General features: G+C 46.4%; 1 protein-coding gene across 1 annotated transcript in view; it reads right to left on the reverse strand.

The window, feature by feature from the left end:
* The window catches only part of Myo16 (myosin XVI), a 351,974-nt gene that overhangs the window by 21,478 nt on the left and 308,210 nt on the right, over positions 1-22,286 (reverse strand). The window contains exons 33-34 of the mRNA XM_038326520.1: positions 16,057-16,215; positions 5,940-6,031 (exon numbers count right to left, since the gene is read on the reverse strand). Coding sequence (XP_038182448.1) covers positions 5,940-6,031; positions 16,057-16,215 — 251 coding nt within the window. The remainder of the gene's footprint in view (positions 1-5,939; positions 6,032-16,056; positions 16,216-22,286) is intronic.

Genomic DNA, 22,286 nt, shown 5'->3' on the forward strand with positions numbered 1-22,286 from the left:
ACAAAATAAGTTCATAATATTCCGTAACTTTTTTAAAAAAAATCAAAAATCATATGAACGTACGAGGGTCTGAGTTCAGGTTCCCCACCCTCATAAGAACCAGGCACGCATGGGCACGCATGGGCACGCACGGCTGTGTGTGTCTGGAACCTCACAACTGGCAGGTTGACAAGAGGATTCTGGGGGAATGCTGGCCATTCATGCTAGCCGAAATAGCTCTAGGTTTAGAAGGAGACCTTTACTTATAAAAACTGGAGAGCCATATGGGAAGACACCAAAGTGACCTCTGCCCCCACTCATTCATGTGTGTGTGTGTGTGTCTGTGTGTGTACACACCTGGATGGATGCACCTACATGCACAGATACCTACCCATACCCCAACACACACACACACACACACACACACGCACCAATTTCTTTCAACTAGGTACTGGGTCCTTTAGATTCAGTCAATTCTCCTACATGATAGATTCCATCTATTATGTTAAAGTCTAGCTGCTGTTTAGAATACTGACCCCAGAGAGAGATCATTCACGATAGGAGTGGCAATCCTATTTGCTAGCCCCTTTAAAACACGAGACATCACGCTGGTCATATCACATGTTATCTCCTTTAAATAATCTAAAAAGTAATCTATACCTGCATGTGAACAGATCTGAAATTCTTATTTAGTTATTCTTTTCTGCACTTTTAGTTAAATATTTTAATAAATTTTTGGAACTAATATTGCAATTATGTTGGTTAGATTTATATACCAATGCAAATGTGTTCTGAGCACCATCATGACTCCCCATACATATATGTGGCTAGCCATTTGTTCTCCACCAAGAATGATGTATGCGGACACCACAAAGTCTGTTTTTCTTTGCACATGTGGTTACTCCTCTGATTTCTCATCTCTATTCTTTAAAAAAAAAACATTTTTACAATTGAATTCAACTAATTGGTAATAAATGATTAATATCTTAAATATTAAGTACTATGAATTTTATCACATTCAGGTCACACACAGAGAACAACACAAAAATACAAAAGACAGCATCTACTTTTTTTTTCTTCAAATTTCTCCTTATCTAAGCAGGGCATGGCCTGCCCCTGAGGAAAGCCCCTGCCATTTCATTCAAACCATCAAAGTAATTTACTGTCTTCATTTCTCACACACAACACGTAAGTCACGGGGGTGGAATACTGATTCCCTGAAAGCTGGGGTGTGGGAAGGCATTTTTTGGTCTATGTATCCTTCTGCTTATAGCTCAGAAAGAAAATGGATAATCAGACAGACACAGACAGACAGATGGACAGGTAGATGATAAATATAGAGACAGATACATAGACGACAGACAGACAGAGGACAGATGATGAGGACAGACAGGTAGGCAGCTCCTTTTGTAAGAACTGCCTAGGTTCTGTATCTCGGGCTTTCGAGGCACTCTGATGTTTAATCCAAACATGTCTACATATCTTCATTTCACCCGACAGTCCGTTTCAATTCTGTGCTAGCACAATTTTCGGCAGTCCTTACCACAAATATAATGAATATAGAAAGCAAACATTGAGTTTATTTAGTGCCTGCTATTCTTCATTTTGTTGATGCATGACATTACAAAAAGGTTTCTTTGATGGTTCAGTAAAACAAACCACGTAACAATTTGCTCCTTGGTTTGGGTCGATTTTCTATTGATCCCAGTCTGGTATTCTACCAGCGGCCGTGACGGGGTGGACAAGGTATTTATGAAGGCTGCAGAAGCTGGCCTGCAATGCATTTGTCAAAAACCATCAATGATCTCTAATGATGGGTATCTGGATATGGCCGATGCTCATTGTAACTGCGTGTCCCTTGAAATAATAAGGAAATGTTTTGTAAAGTTTGGGCTAGATGTGTCCACCGTGAAAATAAAAGATAGCAAGGCAGGCAGTCGAACTGTGGAGGGGAGCCTGAGGGGAACCGCAAAGGCATTGGTGCAAAGCGAGCATGTGAATGTAAATAAGACAAGATGGGAAGAAGAAAGAAACATCTCCCTTACAGAGTCCAGAGTGGGCACTGCAGCAGTGTGTAGGAGGCGGGGCTCACGCCCAAGGTGCACAGCAGATACTTGGTGAAATGTGCTCCCTCTGCTGCCATCCCGTCTGCACACCTCCATGCTGTCCTCTGTGTACCTATAGCTGCTGGCTTCTTGGGACAGGCTCTGGGCCCTCTGGTTTGGCAATGGGCACATTGACAGTGGGAAGGAGGACCCTTGGGGGAGGGAGGGAGAGGGAGAGAAGGAGGGGAAGGAGAGGAAGGGAGAGGGAGTCATTCGGGGCTGGATGCGCCAGCATTACACTCAGCGCACTGCTGAGCCTTTTTCCCCAGTTTTAACCTCTAAGTGACCAAATCCTGCCAAGTAACACAAACCTTGAAGAAAAGAATTCAAAGCTCATAAACTGTAGTAGATAAATGTCACATTATTCCTGTAAATGCTGCCTAATTCCCACATAAGCCTGCAATGCCTCTCTAACCCAAAAAAAAAAGAAGAAAAAAGAAATCTATCTATCTGTGCATCTGTAAGATCCTCCAAAACCCAGCATGTGCGATTCTGCTCTAATTCATTACTGGTGTTATTCATGCCTAGGGCCATGCAACTATTCTACTGTGGCTCATTACAGGACACACTGACACAGCAACACAGTGACACACCAGCGTGCAGGAGTCCTACAGTGGACAACTGAAGACCCAGTGTCTGAGATCTTCGACTATGTTAATTGAAAGTTAGCTTCCTTGTTCATATGTAAAGGCACTGCATTCTGCGAGTTCATAAAAAGCTACAGTGAGAGATACTGTACTATTTATCTCGAGGAAAGGAGCAGGCACTATTCACAGAGGCTCTGATACTGTTGCAAGTTTATATGAAGAACAGGTAAGGGTCGGGGGAGATAGCTCAGTGGATAAAATACTTTCCTTGCAAGCAGAAGGACCTGAATTTAAATCCCCTAGACCCATAAGAAAATGCTGAGCATGGTGGCGCTTGTCATCAGAACTCTGGGGACAAACAGACAGACAGATATCTGGGACTCGCTGGCTGGCCTAGCACCAAGGTGGATAGCACCTGAGGAATGACAGATGTTGTCTGATCTCCACATTCATGTGCATGCGAGCTCACGCATGCACACACGCGGACTGAAAAGGCCTGAAAGTACAGATCAGTTATAGAGCATGCTTCCCATCAACCCACAGAATTCAACGCTGAGCACCAAACAGAATAAACTTGGTGACTTTGTTCTCCTACTGTAAAGGAGACTCAAGTGAAAATAAACTGCGAATTCCATGGCTAGTAACAATGGACTTAGTGTGCCAGTCAGGCGTATTTGCTGGCATAAGAAATGAACCCTGGGCCTATGTCAGTGGGCGGGGTTATTTGGGAAATCAGAAGGCCCAGACGTCTGGAGAAAAGGCAGTGGACTTCCGACCGACATTCCTCTGCTGCGCCCCAAAAGGGCTGCATCTATGCCTCTCATCCCTTGTGCTTTAGGTCTCTTCCCTACTGGCTACGGTAGACAGTTGCTCAGAGCCCCTCACTTGTGCTCTCCTGGTTGTAGAAGCAGAGAAAGGAAGAGTGAGCATCTTCTTATGGCTCATCAAAGTATGGGGGGAGGGGGGGACGTTACAGCGAGACCAGCACTGAGCAAGCAAGACCACGTCTGCCCACTGTGGTCTTCAGACCAAAGATTCAAGTGCACAAAGACAATGGCCCACCTCCCTTTAGCAGTTCACCCTAAATGCCTTTTAGAAGCACGGTATGTGGTCTCAACTTGGCATCTGACCTTGGCCAGCAACCAACTCTGTCTTCTTTAGAATGCGTTTTATCTTTATGGTTTTTATCACCGGTGACACTAATTACAAAAAACACAGACAACCTTAGACAGGAATTCCGTTGAGGGTTCGCCTTATATCCCGTGGCTGTAGGACCGGTGAATTCAGCACTGTGTTTTATGCAATTCCCGTGGAATTGTTCTGGCAGAAAAATCTAAGAGGCGGCCTGTCTTGCTGTGTTCAGACTTCCTCTATAAATGCCAGGGAAGAGATAAATCCTGGGGACGTGTGGCAGTTAAACCACGGTGTCCTGTCACACGCAGCTTCTGGCACTGAGGAATCTGCTGCCACCTTCGAGTGCCTACGGTCAGTACAATAGAAAAAGAGTGTGGATTCCCATGTCTGGGGAGACGGGGTGAGGTGACTGGGCACTTCTCCCAGGAAGGGCTTCACATCTGAGAAAGCCTCTTTGAAAACAGGAGATGGAGACAGTTCCCCAAACCTTTCCCCATGTTCTCCAGCTAAGCCAATGAACGAACAGAAAGATCCAGAGAGGCCTCACATCCCGAACCTGCTTTCAACCAGCTCCTTGCTCCCGGAGCACAGAACGGTAGCTGAGTGGGCAGAGCAGGCAGCGTCTCGCTGTGTGTAACACAGAGAGGCGTCATCTCTGACACAGGCGGCCCCAGTGTCACACAGTGCACACAGGGCAGGGAACACTGGGCGTCTGGAGTGCTTGCAGGGTGGGTGCCTCTCTCAGGAACGCAGGCAAGGCTAGGGCGATTTATTATCCTACCAATCAGCATTTTCTTCTCATTCCAGCGCCTATAGATCAGTAGAAGTGATTTCCGCAGATTGCCTACTGTAGAGATTTATTTCTAAGATTAAAATTATTGATTTTTCTCACACCACCTCATCAGTGTTACTTAGAAAAATTTCAGCTCATAATAAGGCTGTGCCTACATGGCATCAAATATGTCTACGAGAGCTGTCCTCCCTGGGACAGGACTACTCCATCCTGGGTTCCTTTGCGTTCTGAAACCACTGGTGTTTCAATTTTCCCTGAATTATCTTTACTTTGGTGCAGTTTCCAAGGTCACATGGTGAGCAGGAGCATGTAATCATGACATGCACACAGGATTTTTAATTTAAACATCGTCTTAAAATAAACAGTGTCTTGCATGTTTATTTTGTGTGTGTGTGTGCATATACGTATGAGCGCATCTGCTGATGTGAGTGTGTACATGTGTGTGTAAAGCTGTCCGTAGGCATATGTGTGTGCAGATGTATATGCATGTTGAGAGCATGTATGTAGAGTCCACAGTGCTGTCCCTCAGGAGACGTCAAGTTCATTTTTTGGCTCATCAAAGTATGGGGGAGCGTTACAGCGAGACCAGCACTGAGCAAGCAAGACCACGACTGCCCACTGTGGTCTTCAGACCAAAGATTCAAGTGCACAAAGGGGTGAGACGATGGCCCACCTCCCTTACCTCGAGAAGGCAAGGCTGGCTGGCCAGCAAGCTCCAGGTGTCTACCTCTCTCTACCGTCCCTGCCGTGAAGTTCAAGCATGTACTATAGCATCCAGCTTTTCCCCTGGGTGTCTAATTTGAGTCCTCCTGCTTGCACAAGCAAACCCATTATTGACTGAGCCTTCTTGTCAGCCCCACATACAGTATCTTAGGCGCAGCTGATTATGCAGAACTTGGAGGTTCTGAGAAGGAACAACGTACCACTGGACCTAAGGGCATCCAGATGTTATTTCTAAGTTCTAGCCACTGTAACCTTCTACTTTAACCCAGGCCAAATGCAGAAAAGACCACCCCTGTCAGAAAGTTTCATAATCATCACCACCACCATTTACTGATTTGAAAGCATTGCAGCAAAAGCGATATCTATAATGCTATACTAAAATATGCTGGCTTTAGCTGCTTGGGACATCATGTTTTTGTTTTTTCCAAAACAAGTATAAAATTGAAGGAAGCTGAGATGGAGAAGAGAGGGAAATTGTTCGGACAAAGGACCATGGACGGATATGAAAACAACCCTAGTTCTCAGTCCAGGAAGGGGACAGGCGATCGTGACTCGGCGGCCGTCGGCCTTGGTTCAATTCCACTCACTCCTGCATGGGGGAGTTCACAGTGCCCTTACCTGGGCGGTGTGGCTCTCTCGATGTCTCTGAAAAGATGAGGTCCCCATGCCACTCAGACACAGCCTTGAGCATCCATCGTCCTCAGGTAAACCTGTGGAGGTCAGCACAGAGATGCAGTGAGGTTGTATCACCTTGCCGAAAGGAAAAAAAAATACTTTGTACTTAGTTAATAAGCAGACACTTTTATATTCCATGCATTAAAGCGTTAGGCAATAGCAGTTATTTATTGAATATTCAGATTTGCAGCGAGATGGGAATACCTTAAGCTCTTGCAGTTTCGGCAAACAAGTAAGGAGATATACTGCCAGAGAGACAATGACAGCAAACAGCTCAGAGCAGGGAAGGTGTGATTTAAGAGGGAGGGGGGGAGGGAAGGAGGGAGAGAGGGAGGGAGGGAGGGAGGGAAGGAGGGAAGGAGGGAGGGAAGGAGGGAAGGAGGGAAGGAGGGAGAGAGGGAGGGCAGGAGGGCGGGGAGCGTTCCTAGAGCCTGGAAACCATTCAAAATCCATCTAGGAAGAAAGAAGCACAAGACCAGTGCTGTTTCCCACCTGTGTGATGCTGAAAGTTCGGATTTCATTTGTGGGGCAGCATGGAGGGAAAGTGGGGACTGAAGAAACACGAGACTGAGCACACCTGGGTGTCATAGAAACCATGACTGTGTTCCTTTTGCTTGCACAGGCGGGGCCGTGAGGGGAGAAAAACTGGCCAATCACAACCTACCAGTTCTTAGCCAAGCCACTAAATAAAAGTGACCTTCAGGAAACGCACATGCCCCTCCTCCAAGGGACACAGACCTCCCAGGGGACAGCAGTTGACTGTCTTCATTATCCTGCACACACAGGCCCGGCTCTGACCCTTGGCACTTGGCCTGTACATTCTCTGTTCTGAGCCTGTCCTGTGCATCATAAATAGTCGCATCCCTGGCCTTCCTCACTGAATGTGCCCTGGCTCATGACAATCAAAATGATTTTAGACATTATTAAATGCACCTTGGGGACAGATCTGTTCCCCTACAATGATTGAGAACCATCGTGATGGTGATGGCGTGTACTGCCCCAAGTGATTTGATTAATAAATACGAACAGATAAAAGGAGAATAACTGCCCAGTGGAATGCATTCAACCAAGAGAACTTTAAATACTGAGCAATTCCTCATCTCCTCTGGAAACATAATTAACTAGCACAGTTTAATTGATTAAACATATACATGATTCCTAAATTAAAAATCATTAGGAAATCACTGTGCATTTTTCCAATTACAGGAGTGTGTCAGTTCCTTGGGGGGAGTCTGAGTCCAATCGGCATGAGGGAGGCCAGTCTACCCTCTTGGTAAATGTATGCATGCTTTCATGTAGAAGGGTTCTGACAATGTTTTCCATAGCAATTTCCTCTGATACGAAACATCTGTCCTGGAGGGAAGCTCCTTAAGGCTCAGGAAGTTCTAAAGAGCATTAGTTAAAACTCAGAAAGACAACAACTTACTAGTCCTAGGAAGTCCCTGAAACTGACCAATTTTACAAGGTCATCCATTTCCAAGGCTATATAAGCAGTAAGGACTGCTACCAAGAGGAGGCCCTTTAATCTGTTGAGCTGCCTGTAGTTCATGCAAAGACCTCCAGAGTTCTAGTTTTGACTGGGTGGGTTTTCAGAGGTGTATCTGTCTGTGAGTAATGCTTGCCCCTATAAGTAACCCCAATGAAGTCATAGTTTGTTAACTTGGATTTCGGTGGTATTACTTCGCTCTGTCATCAGTTCAGTTTCCTGTCTAGGGTGAGTCAGACACTTATTCACACTTCCCCAGAAAGAGTGTTACAAATCAGGACAGGACTGATTACGGGTGATTACTGCCCTGCCACTGAGGGGGTGTGGTGATGAAGACCTGGTTCTGATCATGAGCAATGGTGACCACCAACAGTTTCCCCTCCTCCATTCCCTCCTCTTAACTCCCATCTACCCCCTCCCCATCTACTAATCCTCTGTCTCTGTTCAAAAAGGGGCCTCCCATGGGCATCTGAACAAAGCCTGGCACATGAAGCTGAGGCAGGACCGAGTTCCTCCCCCTGAATCAAGGCTGGGCAAGGAAATACAGCCAGCTAAGCACTAAGGACAGTCCTGATCTCACTTCTAGGAATCTTACAGACCAAGATACACAACTGTCACCATGATGTAGAAGACCTAGGTTAGTCCCATGCAGGCTCCCTGGCTGTCATTCCAGAGTTGGGAAGCTCCCCTAAGCTCAGGCCACCTGTCTCTGTGGGTTCCCCCACCATGACCTTTATACACACATCGCACCCCCACACCCTCAGCTCGTACAATCCCTCCTCCCTCTCTTCAACAGGACTCACAGAGTTCAGCCCAGTGCTTGGCTATGGATCTCTGTATCTGCCTCTATCAGTTACTGGATGAAGGCTCTCTGGTGACAATTAGGACAGTAACCAATCTGGTTACAGGGGAAGGCCAGTGAAGGCACCCTCTCCACTATAGCTAAGAGTCTTAGCTGTGGTCATCCTTGTGGTTTCTCATTAACCCCAAATGCACTCCCCACCCCACATCAAGATATTTCCTGGGTAAACTGGGGGCAGTGGAGGGGGATGGAGGTATGGGAACACAAGGGATCAGGTCGGATGTGTTGGGAGCGAGACGGATGGGGAAAATAATGAAAGACAACAACATTATAAGAAAGTCCTGCATGGCTGTTCCCACCTGCTGAGGACTTGATACACCTGGGATCTGTGGCAGGGCTCAGTAGAGAGGGATGGCGGGTACAGGCCAGGGTAAGTGTTATTGTAGAGGTGGGGGGTGGTGGTGTTGAGGACAAAGATAGGTAAGTAGGGAGACTTGACAGGAGAGGGGTCTCCTCTGAGCCAGAACAAGGTAAGAAGGAGCCACGCCCTGCCAGGAGATTCGTGGGCCAGAGAAGGTCTCTGTAGCTGTGGCCAGCAGTGGGAGAACTTCAGTTCTGCTAGGATCTCCCAAGAGGGGAGCCAGAGGTGGTTAGCAGCAGCTGGGAGCCATGCCATGCAAAGGAAGTTAAGTGTGTGTGTGTGTGTGTGTGTGCGCGCGCGCACGCGTGTGTGTGTACCAACAATATAATATTTGATTGATTATAATTTGAGAATTATATGTATGTTTTTGTCATATTTTCCCCACCCCAGTTCCTCCTAGATCTAAGCTCCTTCACAGTTTAATGGTTTCACCTGTGTTCATTCTCTCTCTAGGGTGTGGTCCATGCAAAAGGAGCCGCAGCACTAAAGAAGACTCCCCAACAGCTCCTCCGCTAGGGATGGGATTTTGCGGCGCTTGAGATTGTCTAGGCATTGTGCGTGCTGTTGCCGCTGCTGTGAGTTCCCAGGGGCAACTGTCCTGCTGTGTCCAGACCACACTGTCTCCTCGAAGTCATCAAAGGCCTTACAGTCTTTAGGGACTAGCCTAGACAGGCCACAGGCCTTCGCGGGGAATTCTGCTAAACAAACATTGCGACAACTCAATGATGTGTCACTATACCCACGTCAGCGCGTCACCATCTCTCGTGAGAGAGAGAAGCCGCTTCCTGCAGTAGACAGAAACTACCTAATTATCCAGGGACCCATAACTGGACGAGACGTAGAGGACGAGAGACCATAGAGTGTGCAGCATCCCCTCCTCCCAAGGTTCAGGGATCTCCATATAAATAATACCCTTTTCAGTCAAGTCATCTAAAACAGTGACCAACGTCGCCAGCCACGCTGGGATAAAAGAGATTAAGAGCTCTGATTATCACCGTTAGAATGACTATATACTTAAAATGTCACAAAATAAAACAAAAATGTAAGAACGACATAAAATACTGAAGTCCATTAAATAAAAGCCTCACTATCTTTAAAGCATCCACCAATAAAAATAAAGAACCTACAGTTAAGATTTTGGGGGGATTTCTTGTGCTACAGCCTGAGTGTCCCAGAAAATTCAATTCATCACCATGCTCCTCATCGATTTCACATATAGCGTCTCCACGCAAACTTAGAAAACCTTTAGCTTTGGTGAACGGGTACTGTTGACTGAACACTGGGCTACCACTGCCCTACTAGGTCCCCCGCAGGAGTTATGACGTAGCCATTTGCATCACTCCTTTTTTGAGGCTGAGAAAATTGGGAAGTGAAAGGATACATACCATGGCTGTAGCTGGGGTGCTATCATATCAGATCTGGGGTTTGAATACTGGCAAGACGACCTGAAGCCCCAAGGAAGCCATCAGTGGAGGGCGTGGCAAAGCATAATCCTAGCCCATTGGCTTTCAACCCACCGTTTCCACACCAGTAAGAGAACATTTAAATAAACAAGGTCCAAGTTAGAGAGACTTGAACATAAATTCAGAATGTCTCTGATCATGAAGCGTGGGCAGGGCTTGGAAGCCAAGGCCCCTTCTGCTTCTCAACAGACAGGAAGGCAATACTTTCTCCTTTGTGGCGCAGAGGTTTGCTTCCTTCACTCTGGTTCATCAGACTAGAATCAGACAACACTGTGAGCTCTGAAAAATCTTTCCAGTTTCAGAAACAATGTTGGAGGATGCAGATGGACACATAATTTATGGGACCCTATTCGAGACTCCCTGTCCCTGAGGTATGACTGATGGAAACCATATTTTGCTACTCCCAGGTCTGTGTGACTTGGTTCTGATATCCCAGGAGCTCAAGAGAAAGGTGACAGAGCAGAGAGTCGGGTTCTGTCATGAGAGCAGCAGTCCTTCCCCTCATCCAGCCTTGACGGACAAAGACAACACAGACGATACACAGAGAGAGAATACAATGGATCTAAAAGGAAGGGAGATAAATGTGAGCTCAATTGTAACGACTCCAGCCTTAATTGCCATTTTTCTTGATGCTCAGCAATAAAATGCATATTCATTGAGCAGCAAGAAAGAAAATCACACTGATCATAAAATGTCCTAGTTGGGACTTTTTATATCTCTACTTTGCCACAAAAATAAACATCTTTATATTTACAATATTTTTGTTTGATGGAGCCGAAGCGTTCTGGTACAGAAGGCGGCTCTCGAATGCCATGATAAATAACCACAAGTCCTGGGAATAATTAAATACACACAAAAAAGTATCCAAGTCTGTGTTCACATCAGCAAAAGGATGGCAATTAAAGTAAGTGATCGCTATAATTAGCTACACATAACTGTATTTCAGCAAATGAGCAGACATGATTATTTCTGGGAAACAGAGGTAGCATGCAGATCCTGGCACTTCAGAGAAATTATTTCCTAGAAAATAGTGCTATTTTTGACTTGTTCGGAACTTTAAGTTATTTTAGATATTTACTTGCTTCTGGAGCCTTTATTTAGGGTGGATATTGACTGAGCACGAGCATGATAAATCCATATCAAAGTCACCCCCCGCAGTTGGCTAGAGAGATGGTTCAGTGGTGAAGAGCACTGGCTGCTCTTCCAGAGGTGCTGAGTTCAATTCCCAGCAACCACATGGTGGCTCACAACCATCTGTAATGAGATCTGGTGCCCTCTTCTGGCGTGTGGGCATACATGGAGGCAGAATGTTGTATACATAATAAATAAATCTTTTAAAAAAAAAAAGAAGTTGGAGAGATGGCTCAGTGGTTAAGAATACTTGCTGCTCTTCCTTTTTGCCAGAGGACATGAGTTTAGGTCTCAGTATCCACAGCTTGTGAACAGATACTTTTACCCGAGCACTAACTCTGTGCTAGTCCCATCCTACTAGGTTCCCTGTAAAAGTCCTGGCATAGCCTTGCATCATACCCTTTGAAGAAGAGAAAATTAGAAGGTGAAAGGTTAAGTTCCACCTTGTGGTTGGATATTATTGCATCAGATATGGGTTTGTAGCTGGGCAGGATGACACTGTATTGAAGGGAGTAGTGTTCCGGGGGAATGGATGCCCTCTTCTGGACACAGTGGGTACTTTTACACAGGTGGTATCTATACACACACACACACACACACACACAGAGAGAAAGAGAGAGAGAGAGAGAGAGAGAGAGAGAGAGAGAGAGAGAAACACACATACACGCATAAAATAAAATAAAATAAAATAATATAAAATAAATCTTGTTCTCCAGAGGTGCCATGATCAAGTGCAAGTCCCAGGCTCCATGTGCAGAAGCTGCTCAGCTCTGTAAGGCTAAGGCTGCATTTTTCTGGCCGTCTGCCTAGCACTCTCTGGCTCATTGCAGGCTGTGCCCTTGCGTCAATGGACAGACGCTTCCCGAGGTTCCAACGGACAGGGCCTCGAACTGGGTATTTTAATAGTCCCAGGAAAATATCACAGACCGGAAACTCGTGGTGCTTGTGAGTTCATCAGCTCCAACTTGTCAGACTGGGAGGCTCAAGTCGTCCTGCATTGGATTCACATAAGACTATTTTCTAAGTTGTAGCCTTTACTTTTTAACTATGCTCTTGCTAAAACGTAAGTGAATGAGGTATTGGCTGAAGGGAAGCTGCCTTCCTCCCTCCTTCTCTGATTTATTTGTTGATTGAAATGTAGCTTGTAACTACTGTTCAGTCAAGAACACAAGGGTCTCCCTGGGGACTCGAGTGCTCTCTGAGACAGAGGGGACTTGGTCTTCCCTCTCCTGGGAGGATTTTTTTGGAGTCTATTATGTTAGTTCTTTGACTATTTCACACACGGACATACCACACTCTGGCTGCTCCCCCTTCCCGCCCTCTTTGGTCCCCCTCTTACCCTAACACCTCACCTTCTTCCCCACCTGTCTTTTTCCAGATCCATGACTCTCTGCGGCTGTGACCCAATCATCTTAACCAGAACCCTCTGTCTGACAACTGCTGGACCCTGGTGAAGAGTCACCAGTGGGTACACTGAAAGCCAAGATTCTCCTTTCCCTGCATCTACCCAGAGGGTATCCTTAAGACTCTGGCAGGCCCTGCTGGTTCCCTAAAATTCTGAAAGATGTGTGGGCATAAGGGCCAGCCTTTAGCCTTCACCTATGCAGACAAGGCCAGACTCCACTGAGTGTGGCCATGCCCAGACTGTTGTCTTTGAGCCAAATTTTTACTTGATTGTGTTTTGTCTATGAACAGAGTAGGACCCTCAGCTGGTTAAACGTGTGGAAAATAATTTTCTCCTAATTAGCATCCCCCATTTCTTTGGGTCTACACACTTCTCTCTCCCAGTGAAAACTCCCTTCCCCGCTCTGTATTTTTTTTTCTATAACTCTCACTGCTTTATACTTGGCATTTGGATCTAGAAGTTTCCTTGTAGGAAGGGGTTCAATTACAAAGTCAATTAATTGACTATTCGGAGACTGCTTAGCTTTCTGTCTAGAGTTTTGATAGAAATGTGTCTGTCTATGTTCACATCTCCAAATTTATTTCGCCACACGATTGTTCACACTCCCTTTGTGCCCCCCCCCCCCCCACTGTGATTTCTGAAAGCGGGGAGCAACGCCCCTTTCTATGCCTGGAATCTGCTCTCTGGGCCCGTGTAGCTTAGTTCTGCCACTGCTGTGCGATGTTTGCCCCTTCTAGTCTCATGTTCTCGAGGTGACTTTCCTGAGAAGAGCAGTTTATGCTTCCTTGTTTCTGTATTTCAGCAAGCACACTTTCATCTTTAGTTGTCTTTTCCCCCTACTCTCCCGCTCCCTGACTTTCCTCACCTAGCCTGATGTGTTTGTGTTGCCCACTCAGGTGCACACAGGCTCAGATGCCTCTTAGCAGTATCACAGGTGTGTGCTTGTTAAACCTGACGGATGCTCACGGAGCGTGTTCTGGGCACTCAGCTCTGAGGAATCCCTTTCATGAAGTGTGGTTGCATTCAGTAATTCACCTCCAGCACCCAGAATGTGGCTGAGTGCTGCCATGCCTCCCCTAGTTGTGGAAAATCTGTGACTTCCATCCTGGAAGCCATTATTGAGACTGACAGTCCATGGGGGTGAGTCCCTTGTGCCGTGTGTAACTGACCTTTGGGAAGGTCAGTGTGTATAGACTTAGGTGTGAATTTTCTGAGGTCTGCCAGTTATCATCGAGTGATCTTAGGTGTGAACCATCCCTCGGTCAAGATTTAAGGTGGCCAGGGTTTTTTTTTTCTGACAGCTTGACTGTTAAATGGTGAGGAACCCCACTAAGCTACACCCAGCCTCCAGACCCTTAGTGGATCTGAAATAATCCATTTGCTGCATTAACTCTCTAAATTTGGGTGGTAACATCTCACATAGCAATGGATAATAAGACATCTGGTCACTGGTTGAAGGGTGCTAAATTGATTCTCAGCTCTACAGTTCATGAGTTGAGTGCACAGAAGCATTGCCCTGAGTGTTTGCATCAACACTGTTTCTGTCTGGGACATAAGCAAAGAGTTTGCTGGGCTCTGCTCTATAACAGACTCCCCAGTCAGATCCATGCCTGGATGCTTACAAGGGCTGGGACACTGGCAAATATTTCCACATTTAATCACTCCCTTTTCCCTAGAACCCTAACAACCTTTCTCACCGTGCAGGGAAGACACACACATCATTTCATTTTCTAGAATCTGTATTCTCTTCCTAGAATCTGATGTGTTTTGCTGTAGAGACTGTCTGCCTATTGTCTGCCTAAACAACTGTCTGATCAAATTTAATGTCATCTGGTACTGGGCTTTGTTTTTGTGACGCGTGTTCTGTTTTCAACTCCTGTTGGATGGTCGAAGTCCGATTCTGCAGGGCTTGCCTCCTTTTATCCACGTCCTGTAAGGCATGAGTCTCTCTGCTCTGATTCATGGGCAAATTGCAATTACTAGTTCTGTCTCTGAGTTTTTGTACTCATGTATCTCATTCATCTACATTGTGTGTTGGATTTTGCATCTAAAAATTAATTGCTTTTTTTAAAAATAATATTGAGGGGCCTAAGAGACTTTTATTGTCCTTGGGAACAGATTTACATACGTTTTTCTCAGGGGCCTGTGAATGTTATGATCCCAGTCTAACTTGGGGGTTCTAATGAGCTCCAGATAATCCATGGTCCTGGTTCTGGTACATAGAACTGACTCTGGGATGGCCACTTCAAAGCCCTGCTCCCTCCATGGCCTTGGTGATCCCTGGACTTAGTCTGTGTGCCTAGAGCCACAGGGTTATCAGAGAAGTAGGTTTTTCCAGTGTCCCCAGTGCCCATGGGAGGACAGCCCAGGACTCAGACTGCCTTGAGAGGCTAACTAGCACGACTGTCATAATCAATCTTGATTGTCAACCTGAATGGGTTTTAGAATTACTTAGGATGGTATTTCTAGAGAGATTTAACCGCAGAAGGATGGTATCCCTGACCGTGGGTGACACAGTGTTCTGGGTTCTTGTACTATATAAGAAGGAGAAATAATTAAGCCATCTAAACACCAGAAAGCCATATCTCTCTCTGATCCTGGCTGCTGGAACAAAGAAACCAGCCATCTCAGCTCCTGCCACCAAAGCCTTTCATGCAAGGTGGGCTGTAGCCTCTCAAACCATGAACCAACATACACCTTTCTCTCTTTAATCGGGCTTTTGTCAATGCAAAGGAAAGAACAATGAGCATTCAGGCCTCTGGTTCCCCCCTTGGCCCCCTCCCAGCAGCTGATGGTGCTGTTGGGTCTCTAGTCCCTTTCATCAGAGTAAACAGAGATATTTCGTCAGTTTCTCCTGGGCATTCTCAGGAAAGAACAGCTGGATTTTCTCCACCAGCCATTACTAAATCCCCATCAGAGAAAAACATTTGTTTGCGTGGGCTTGGACGTGGCAGCCCAGCCAGTTTCTAAGCGACAGACATACTTGAAATCCTAAAGCCAGTCTGTCATGGGCAGCCCGCCCCCCATTCTTTTCCTTCACATTTCTTAGCGGATTGAAAACATTTAATTCAACAATGTTAGTTGAACGTCTTGTTCTCCCCAGCACAAGATGCACCTCCTAATGGTTCCTACAGATCGATGCCCCATCAAAACCTCGGAAAAGCCACCAAGCAGTGAGTGCAATTCTCCTCTTAGGCCTGAGGTAAGAAGCTGACAGTGCTGCCCAGGGGGGAACTTTACAGTTTGCATTGACCAAGCCTGCTTCATTTCCATGTCCTGGAGGGACTCTTCCTCCAACACAGATGTAGCTTAAGACTTTGACCCACTGGGTCTCGAGTTTATAGGGGCTCACCGTTGGTGACAGAATTTCCATTTTCAGCTGTGACGGCACTAGACAGGGGGCTGGAGAGTTGAGTCCCGTGGTTATTTGCATTTCTGTCTTGAGTCTCTGAAGCCATTTCTGTTGAACTGGGTTCATCCCGGCTAGTCAGGTTCATGTTGGTTTCAAAACCTAAAATAAATTTTAATAAAGATTATTCTTGACCGGTAAAACTTACTGCAAAAAATTGAGTAGAATGGGAGAAGAAGATAATTAATTAAACACTAATCATGTTTAAAACACATGCCCCAAATCCTGGGTGAATTCTGTGACCTGGATAGCAGCAAATAAATGTTGTCACGACGCCCTTAAAAGTAAGCAGGAGATAGCAACTTATAATTCGCTATTTCCAAACAACCTATTCAAAGTTTCTGGGATGTATCCAAGAGCCTGTTATAACATTTCCCGTGCAGAATAGGTCATGAGTTTTTGTGCCCAAACTGTTTGCATATGGTGTGACAAGCTCACAGTGCTGAAAAAAAAAATAAGTGTGTGTTGAGCAAGAGCATAAAACTTGTATTATCTGTTGCAATTTTGGGAACTAAACTTCAAACACACGAAAATACTTTTTCTACACACACACACACATATGAAGGGGAACCTCAGCCAATCACCTTGTTTGTGGGGTGTGTTCCCCTGAGGCTAAGATCTACTTATAAAACTTGCGGGTGTGCTTCCCACTTCCTCTTTGTTTTTCCTGTGCTCCTCGCTAGAACCCAGGCTTTGTAAGTTCTCATCCTTTCCTTTATTAAAGGATATTTTATATTAGAGCTAGTCTGGTTAATTCCAATGGCCGATCGACCACGCCCCCCCTTCACACACACACACACACACACACACACACAATCTGTATGCGTAGGGACATACAATGTGTGCCTCACGCCAAGCAGGCTGAGGTGTGTGCAAAGAGAAGCCATGACTAGAACGTCATCCTCCAAACCTTGACTCATCCAAACCACCTTGAGCGACAGAACAAACTGAAGCCTGGGGGTGGGGGAGCAGGGAAAGCTGTGTGGTGTTAGCAAAGCTAGAGCAGGTGACAATGTGACCTCGAGACAGGCTCTCTGTGACCGCTACATGGTGCTCCGAGAGAATGGGTGGAGTCACAGGTCGGCCCCTGTCCTTCATCCGTTCACAGTGCCAATGGCTCCATGTTGTGCTTCTCCGCATCGCCTGCCACTGGACTCAGTTTCCCTCTGAGGCAGGGCAGGTGCACCTGGGATAAATTCTTGTTTTCCTAGGACTCTCAGTGCCTCTGTGATCTCTCAGGGTATGCGTGACCCTCACTCGGAGTGCACTGTGCATTTCTGTTCTTTTTTTGTCAGTGCCTAGTGGGTCCTAACTGTCCTGGAAGAGGAGCCTCTAACATTTGATGCCAGCAGGTTATTTAAAGGGGATGATTAAAAAAAAGCAATACTGTACTTTGCTTATAAAAGCTGGGTATTGTCACTCTTGAACCCAATAACTCAGATCCCCAGGAACACAGAAATTCTAGCCTTGCTTTATGGGAAATGAGTTTTGAGTCCTGGGGCTGTGGAGACACAGAACAGACCTTAAGCACAGATATTGTGGGTACTGTACAGTCACTTTTATGACTGAAAGCATGCTATCTGTTTTTTCCTAAAACTTTTAGAATGGATGACACTGGAAGAAGAAAGGAGGAGTAAGGAAGGAAGGAAGGAAGGGAGGGAGGGAGGGAGGGAGGGAGGGAGGGAGGGGGAGGAAGAAAGAAAAAGGAGGAAGGGAGGCGGGCTTGGGAGCGTGCGGGCGTAGTGTGGCTTGGCGGACGTCCTGGCCATGTTGTTGGGGAGGTCTCTCCTTCCGGTCGTTTCTCTGTTTTTCCGAAGATTCGTCAATGAAGGAAGGAAGGCAGGCAGTCTGTTCCTGGCAATCACATGGCACTATAGGCAAAAAAATTTACCATGTACTCTACCTGAACCCATGTTTCAGTGCTGCCGCATGCACACCCTGTGCCTGAAGCAAACGTCCCACCCATCTGCCTGTGGCTTACTAATCTCTAACCAGAACCTGGATCAGGTCACCCACCCAAGGCTTCTCTGCTCAGACAGAAAGATTTAGAGATAGGAATTGCTGACTGAACAGAATAAAGGAAAAATGATTAGAACTTTATACTCCAAGCCTTGACTCATCAAAGCTACCTTGAGCAAAAGAACAAAGCCAGAGGTATTATGCTACCTAACTTCAAAGCACATCATAAAGCTCTGGTAACCAAAGCAGTGTGGACCAACCCAAAAACAGGCACAGAGACCAAAGAAACAGAGCAAGAACACAGAAATGAGCCACATCCCTGAGGCCAGAGGACTGTCTACATGATTGCTAAGAATACCACTAAGGACAGGGTGGACATTTTACAAATGGCGCTGGGCATACTAGATGCTATAGACTCCTACTCATTGGTTAAAAGCAACTCAGAATGTATCGAATTCTTAACTGTGACATCTGCCATTACAAGAAGAGGGATGTTTCAGGACGTTTTAATGGATGAGAGGGAGTGGAACATCACCCAAAGCACAAGAAATGAGGTCAAACAGACAAATATGGTTACAGCAAACGGGTAAGCCTCCGCATGGCAAAGGAAGCAGTGAGGAGACCGCCGACCGACCAGGAGAAAAGCATTTGTGAACCATACGTTTAAGGAAAGCTAAAACACAGGATATGCAAGGAACTCCAAAAACTCAGCTGCAAAAATAACTAGACTGAAAATGGACAGTAGACCTGGACACCTGCCCACAGACATGGGAATAACAAGAACATATACGAACAAGAACATACATGGAAATAGGCTCAGCACCGTCAGTCACTGGGGAAACACAAATCAAACCAGTGCCACTTCATTAAGAAGAATGGAGAGTGCCAAAATGACTATGCTCATGAGGGTGTGTAGACACGGAGCCCTTGCACACTGGGTGGGAGTGTAAAATGGGACACAGTGTAATAAACGCACAGTAGGGAATTCCTGATAGAGTCAGAAATCATGTGACACAGCAACCTGCCCCTGGGTACCCAATGAGATGTTAGAATGTCAAAGAGACACCTGAACTCCCACGTTCCCTGGGGCATCATTAATTATAGCTGCTCTGTAGACTCAATCTAAGTTCTATCAACAGCTGGGTAGATAAAAAATGAAATATATATATTATATATATATCACACACATAAGGGATTGGGCCATACAAATAATCAAATGTTGTCACTTGTGGCAATGTGATAAGCCAAGCATAGAAAGACATATGCCTTCTGATCTCACTCATCTGCAGAATCTGAAAACAGGGACCTTACAGGAGAGAGACAAGAACAATGGCTACCAGAGGCTGAGGACAGCGTGGGTAAGAGAGAGAAGGAGAGGTTGGTCCATGGGCCACTGTCACAGTTACAAAAGAGAAGCTCTGATGGGCTGTCACACAGAAGGGCAATTAGAGATAAGGATAACTTAGTGTATACTTCAGAAAGCTGTAAGAAAGAATTGTTAAACATAAAGAAATTCAATGTGTTTGGGGAGACACGTTCAATCTGACTTAAACATCACAGGATGTGTATACCCACTGAAGTATCACTTAGTACCCTGTAGGTCCATGCACGTGTCTATCTGATGATAAAGTTAAGACAAGCTGAGTTAACAATGCTCACAGTTTCAAACACCGAGAAGATAACCCTGTGCTTAAATGCCCCACGGAACCATAAAGCGATCAACTCTCGGATGTACAGACAGAAACACAAACAACACAATGGTCTTTGTGGGATCTGCACCTGCAGGGATGCTGATGTCAGTGGGAAGCCGGGCTGGTCTTTCTGTCTGGGCTCCTGATGTGGTCAGTTCTGCAGCTTAAGGAACAGCTGGTCAGTTTGGTCACATCTAGCAGTTCCTGTATGCCACAAAGCCAGACTCAGCTTCAAGGCTGTCCTAAGATCCAGGCTATCATCCGTGTGACCGTACGTATTTGTGGGCACATCTTCCTTGTGTTTTCATTACTGGCTGCATGCCAACTATGCACCAGACACACTGGATGCTAGAGCTGGGCCATGAGACCACATAGTCTTGCCGCTTGAAGCTTGCCTCCTGGGAAGGGGCTGGATGACCCACAAGCAAACACACACACACACGCAGGAAGAACACTCGCAGGAGTGCAGTCTTGGATGAGTGAAAAACCGGAGGGCTAGAAAGGGTCAAGCTATATCTGCATAGGAAGTATTTCAGCTCAGAGAGGGAGCAGGGAGAAGCGTGGGTACAGAGATAAACCCCACACTTGGTTTTGAGATCTTACAGCGAGAAAGGACAGGCATTTCCCAGGAACTATAGAGCAGCCATTCAGATGAGCCATGAGTCCAGAAGCAAAGAGGTGGTGAAGGGGGACACTGGTGGTGACAGAGGCCTGTCACTCAGGCTCTAGAGACTGCCCGGAAAGGAATGGAGGCCTTACTGTCATGGGAAACAGAAAGCCTCCGAGAGCAGGAAAGGCTAGGTGAAGAGAAGGTCAGCAGAAGAATCGTCTCTGTCTGATGGTCAAAGACACATCTTCCGAGACACGGGAGCCTTCAGACTGATCTACTGAGGCTGGGCCTCCTGATGGCGTCTTACTGTCTTATAGACACATTGGCTCTGTAGTCTCAACCTTCACGTTTGCTGTTAAGATGAATCTTCCTGCTTCCACTCAGCAGGGTCAGCTGTAGCTGCCATGTGCTCATGTGTTTGCTACACAGCTTAGACTTGCGGCCCTTGCGTTGCCTGTTGGTTTTGTTTCTCTCATAAAAAAATACACATTTATTTTAGGGTGACTGTGGACAGAAAGGAGGGGCTGGTGCTGCTTAGAGCGAGGCATGGGGTGAATGGTCAACAGGGTGGCCATTCCAGACGCTCGGGTTGCCACGTCCAAGAGTCATGACCACTCCTGTTTTCAAGATGAGGTTATCAAGCCGGGGCCGTAGATTAATCTTTGTAAAAGTCTCCCCCACTAGTAAGTACCCGTGCGGGCCCACTCAGAGGGCTCTTCTCTGCACCCGGCCCTGTGCCCTCTTCCCATGCGTGGCTTTCTCTCATATGCTCATTTGCTGACGGAAAAGCTGAGGCGGCTTCTGACCTTGATGTTACTCCTGATGGTCTGTGGGGATGAACCAGGAAATGAGTCTAAAAGATGATACTGTACTAGATGAAAGGCCTGACCATAGACCTGAATCCCTCACCTGGGGTCAAGTGTGCTTCCGTCAATGCTAACCACGGGATGTGTGGCTTGTGAGTAACACCCCGGTGTCTGCTCACAAACACCCTTACTCAGACTGAAGCCCAGAGAAGGAAGAGCATCTGTGCCCTGACTTGTCGACATTGAGATCCAAGCACTCAGCGTGTCTCACTTCGCTGCAGAGCAGCAGCGGGGTGCATTGCCAAAGGCTGTGCTGCGGTCCTCGCTCGGGCTGTCCTGGGTTTGCACTCAGGCTCTGACAGAACCGCAGCAGAAACGAGCCATGTGTCATGTGACCACCAGTCTGCAGGGTTCCTCCAGTGCACACAAAGATCAATGCTTTGCAGAGAACCGGAGGAGTGGCCTGGGGCAGAGTCCTCAAGCCTGCTCAGGCCTCCGTGATGGAGGGATGAGAGAAGTCACCAGACAGAAAGACTGGAGTCTCTTGATCGTTGAGCAAGTGGAAAGAGACGGGAACAAGGAAAGTGCTGTCTAGGGGTTGCAGTTTTCCCTGAGACGAACCTGGGACTCTGCCCCGTGTGGTGCAGATGTGTGCAATTCATTCCATCTTCACGTAGGGTGCTGTTGACACTTGACGGTCTGAATGCTTGTGGTGTTTGAACGCCTGCTTACTGCAGAGGGTATGGGTTCAGAAGAAATGAATCACACCAGGATGTGACTCAAAGACAAGGGCTTGGCTTTAATGCTTTGATATTCATGACTCTGTACCCACCAAGGCCCTCCAGGTGACCTCATTGGGTCACACGGCTTCTCCCTAGTCTGCCTTGCTGCTTCTCTTCAGCATGCTTGTGATCTGCCTCCTTCCTCTGGCATGATGGTGCCTTTAATTTAAATATGTCTGCTGTTGTATTACAGTATCTACAACATGGCTAACATGTAGAGGGAACTCAATAAGCCATGGCTGAAAGACTGAAAAACAGAGTATCCTGAATGCTGTAATCCCAGCACTCAGGAGGTTGAGAGAGGAAAATTGCTGAGTGATTGAAA

Source organism: Arvicola amphibius, chromosome 4 (assembly GCF_903992535.2).
Source record: "Arvicola amphibius chromosome 4, mArvAmp1.2, whole genome shotgun sequence".
Taxonomy (NCBI): Eukaryota; Metazoa; Chordata; class Mammalia; order Rodentia; family Cricetidae; genus Arvicola; species Arvicola amphibius.